The sequence below is a fragment of the Oryzias latipes genome, chromosome 6 (genome assembly GCF_053564925.1).
Source record: "Oryzias latipes strain Hd-rR chromosome 6, Olatipes_Hd-rR_3.1".
Lineage (NCBI taxonomy): Eukaryota > Metazoa > Chordata > Actinopteri > Beloniformes > Adrianichthyidae > Oryzias > Oryzias latipes.
The window spans coordinates 1,616,989-1,620,690 of record NC_136242.1 but is presented as its reverse complement, the minus strand read 5'-3'; the positions used below and the strand labels follow the sequence as shown (position 1 = coordinate 1,620,690).

Here is a 3,702-nt window from a genome sequence, read left to right as displayed (position 1 = left end):
GTGTAACAAGAGCTGCTCAGCTGGGCTCTGTACATCCAGGCCTCCGCTCCATCCTCTCATCACTAATGCAGGCGTTCATGCAAGAGCGAGCAAGAAGCAGCAATTAAACACAAGCATGCATGACGAAGGGGCGGATGCAAACACACACATGGCTCAGCATCAAGCGCCGCGGCTTTGAGGAATGCAACGTTTATTCCCGTCCACACCAAAGGCCAAAAAATGTCAGGAGAGCCACACAAATTTCGACTTTTTTATTTCATCACTAACGGCCATGTGAGGAGTTCTGGCGCAGGCGAGTTTTCTAACTGTAGCCTCGGAGCTGATCGAGTTTCTGGAAAAAGCTGGTTTGATGTTGCAGGGCGAGAAGTCTCCCTGATCGAGTCCACAAACCCCACGGGTCATTTGTACATCATTACAGAACTGGAGAGGCCACAGAACAAGTTTACTTCGTTTTTTTTCCCCTCTGAAGTGTTCAGAGATGCGGAGCCTGAAACTCCTGGAGGTCTGATCAACAGACTCAACGGAGCGACATCAACACAGGCTGGGTGCTCAAACCCAGAGAACATCCTTTAACCCTTGTGTTATCTTAGATGACCCCCCCCCCCTTATATTGACATGTTCTCCCTACCATGCCAAAGGTGGATAAAGGTGGAAAGATTTCATATAATCCATGGACACCAGTGAAGATCACAAATCATTGAAGAAAAAAGGTTCAGAGCACTGTCTAGTGGGTCTAGATGACCCAACTCCCAACGTTAAAGTGCCTAGGATAGCACAAGGGTTAATGACGGAATAGTGTCCACCTGACAGCAAATAAATCCTGATGTTTACAGACACAGACTCAGTGCTCCGCTCACATTGATAATGGCTGATAAGAAGCTTTTTGTGGGGAATAAACCTTTTGCAGCAACAGCAGCAACAATGCAAAAGAAGCATTAAAGGTGCACTCAACCCGTCTCTCTGGTGATATTCAGTCTGATAATGGGAGGAAGGATTTGTAAAGATCTGAGCTGAAAGCCATCTGATCTAAACTCTGACCTCTGTTTCATCCAGTGACAGTAAACCAAACGCAGAAACTGCTTCTGGGACTGAAAGTCAGAACTCCTCAGCTTCTTCTGCCACATGGTCCTCTCGAGTGTTAACCAAGAAATTCAACCGTCACTCCCTGCATTACTGTGGATGTGGGGATACATAACTGATGGTAGTTATCTCAGATCTTTGGGGTCTGCAGGATCCGTTCATGATGTTTTATTTGGATTGAAATCAAAGTTTCAGTGAGTAAAGTTTAGGTTATCCTTCCTTCTCTGCTTTTTCTGTTCAAATAAGCTTTTTGTAATCAGCCACAATATAGAAATATATCAAACACAAACAAAGCAGAAAACTGCAGCTCTGAACATCCTGAAAGAAAAATCTAAAGTTTTTCTTTTTTCCTTGTGGACAGAAGGGCATGGATCACACGTCAGCGTGAGGAGGTTCTGGCTCCTCCATCAGGTCTGCGAGGCAGGCGTCAGTGTTTCTACACTCGCTTGTCTAACATTATTGTTCCTTAAACAGAGGAACATCTGCAGCTTCAAGGACTTTTATTTACAGAAGCCGTGAAGAATCTGATTTCTTTTGTTTGCTAAGTTCCTCTAATGTGGAGCTTTGAGGAGCTTCTGCTTCCAGAGATCTTTAGCAGCACATGATTTTTTGCAGCTTCAGTCATCAGAATGCACCGACAGAAGCGAGCTGCATGCCATCATTTTGAGGACTACTTTGGAGTTAATACTCTTCTAGGCTACTTTCATATTGGCTCTCCTCGTGGAGGTCAAAGGTCATCAGCAGAGAATCTCAGAGCTGGCCTCTAATGACTGCACATTATTTCTGTGGGACTGCAGAGTTTACACTGATGCATTTGGAGTTTTGGAACATGCTCTGAACTGCCAACACAGATGTATCCACCCTGAGTTTGTGGTAATGAATTGCATAAAAGTCCGCTCAGTCAGTCTACACGAGGGACTCGCACACAGGCGGGTTGTCAGAGTCCTGGCTGTGCATGGAGCTCAGGCCCGTGTCCGAGTCCTCGTCGTTGGTGCTGCAGGCCTTTGCCAAACCTCGAGCCTGCTCCACCCATCCGCCGCTCTTCTCTGCTGAGCTGCTATCAGCCTCGGCTCTCCCCGCTGCCAGGCCCTCCTGTCCTTCATCCATCAGGGTTTGGTGCCCTGGTTCCAGTTCAATGGTTTCAACTTTGGCCAGCAGGTCCAACAGTTCGCTCTCTTTGGTTTCCCAGAGTGCCAGACTCAGGTCTAAGTCTCCCCTCATGGCATCCAGGTCTGTCTTCAGCCTCAGGCCAATATACAGACTAGTGTCCAGTTGGGTTCTGATCCTCTCCTGCTCCAGCACCAGCTCGTTCTCGGACAGGCTCGCCTCCTCCGTGTCCGCGGCAGGAGCTGCGGCGCGGCACAGCTCCTCCTCTGCGCTGTCCGCGTCCGGCGCCGCCTCTGCGCCCATCTCTTCCCGCCGCCGCTTCATCCACCGTCGGTTAAGCTCTTCCTGAATCTCCCCGGTGATGCTCTCCACCAAAGCCTCCCGCTCCGTCAGCTCCTCCTGCAGCCTCACCACCTCCTCACAGCAGCGCGCGTACTCCTCAAACTGCGCCAGCGCCTCCGCCGTGCCCCGCGCGTCCTGACGCTCCGCTTTGGGCTTGCAGTCCGAGGAGGCGGCAGGTGCCTCAGTGGTGGAAGAGTCCACCATGTAGGTGTCCTGCACATAGTTGGCCCCGTGCGTCTTGATGCGATCAAAGTGCACTTTGGCCTCATAGCGCTCGATCTCCCGGTCCAAGTCCTTGATCCTCTGGATCTGCTGGCGGATGGTGTGATCCTGTGAGATCACCAGGTGGACCAGCGTCTCCATCTTCTCCGCGGAGCCTTTCTCCTTGGACGCGGGCTGCTCCTTCTTTCTGTTCATCTTATCCAGCTTCCTGAAGGCTTTCCTGACGATGCGCCTCTGTTTCTCCTGGGACAGGTTGGCTGCAGCGGCCGCGGCCGTCCAGCAGGTCCTGGCGGTGCCTTTCAGCAGCCCACCGGGACCGCCGCTCTCCCGGCTCTGCACCACCCGCGCCTCGGCGCTGCGGGGGCCGTTGTTGGGCAGCGATGCATCGTTCTTCACCAGGACGAAGCGCACGCTCCCCTGTTCGTCCCCCCACGCGCTCCACAGCCGCAGGATCTTCGTCTTGTTCGGTAAAATCCTCTCGAAGCCCCTCCACTTCTCCACCACGCAGTAGGACTGCGGGGAGCCGGTGAGCATCGCAGCCGAACCGCCCTGCTGAAGGTTCTGGTCCTCCAGCAGAACTCGGACCACATCGGCGCAGGTGGTTCTCTTCGTCAACCCGGAGACCAGCTTCTCCTCCCGGCATACCCACACCGAGATCTTGCCCTCCTCTGGCTCCATCCCGACCACAAAGTTTTCGGATCAACGGAAACAAATCAAAACTTTCCTTCTGCAGGCCGGACAGACGCGCGCGTCCTCCGGGACTCTAACCTCGCTGCGCCTCAAACTGCGCGCGCGCGCGGGGACGGCGCCATCCGCGGACTCCCGGCGCTCCGCGGGCTGCAGCCGGGACTGAAGGCTCTGCGCAGCTCCACGGGAGAGGAGGAGGAGGAGGACTGCGCCCGTGCTGGAGGACAGACTGCTGTGGCGTGCGGGACGGAGGAGGCTGCTGTA

General features: G+C 53.5%; 1 protein-coding gene across 1 annotated transcript; it reads right to left on the bottom strand.

Annotated features, from left to right (window-relative positions):
* Window positions 1–236: 236 nt before the first annotated feature.
* On the bottom strand, window positions 237–3,702 carry rassf10a (Ras association domain family member 10a). Its single transcript, XM_011492362.3, has one exon. The coding sequence runs from the start codon at window positions 3,427–3,429 to the stop codon at window positions 1,987–1,989; it is 1,443 nt and encodes a 480-aa protein (XP_011490664.2). The 5' UTR covers window positions 3,430–3,702; the 3' UTR covers window positions 237–1,986.

What these genes read in the sequence shown, in the direction of transcription:
- rassf10a (XM_011492362.3), bottom strand. Translation starts at nt 3,429, where the DNA reads ATGGAGCCAGAGGAGGGCAAGATCTCGGTGTGGGTATGCCGGGAGGAG.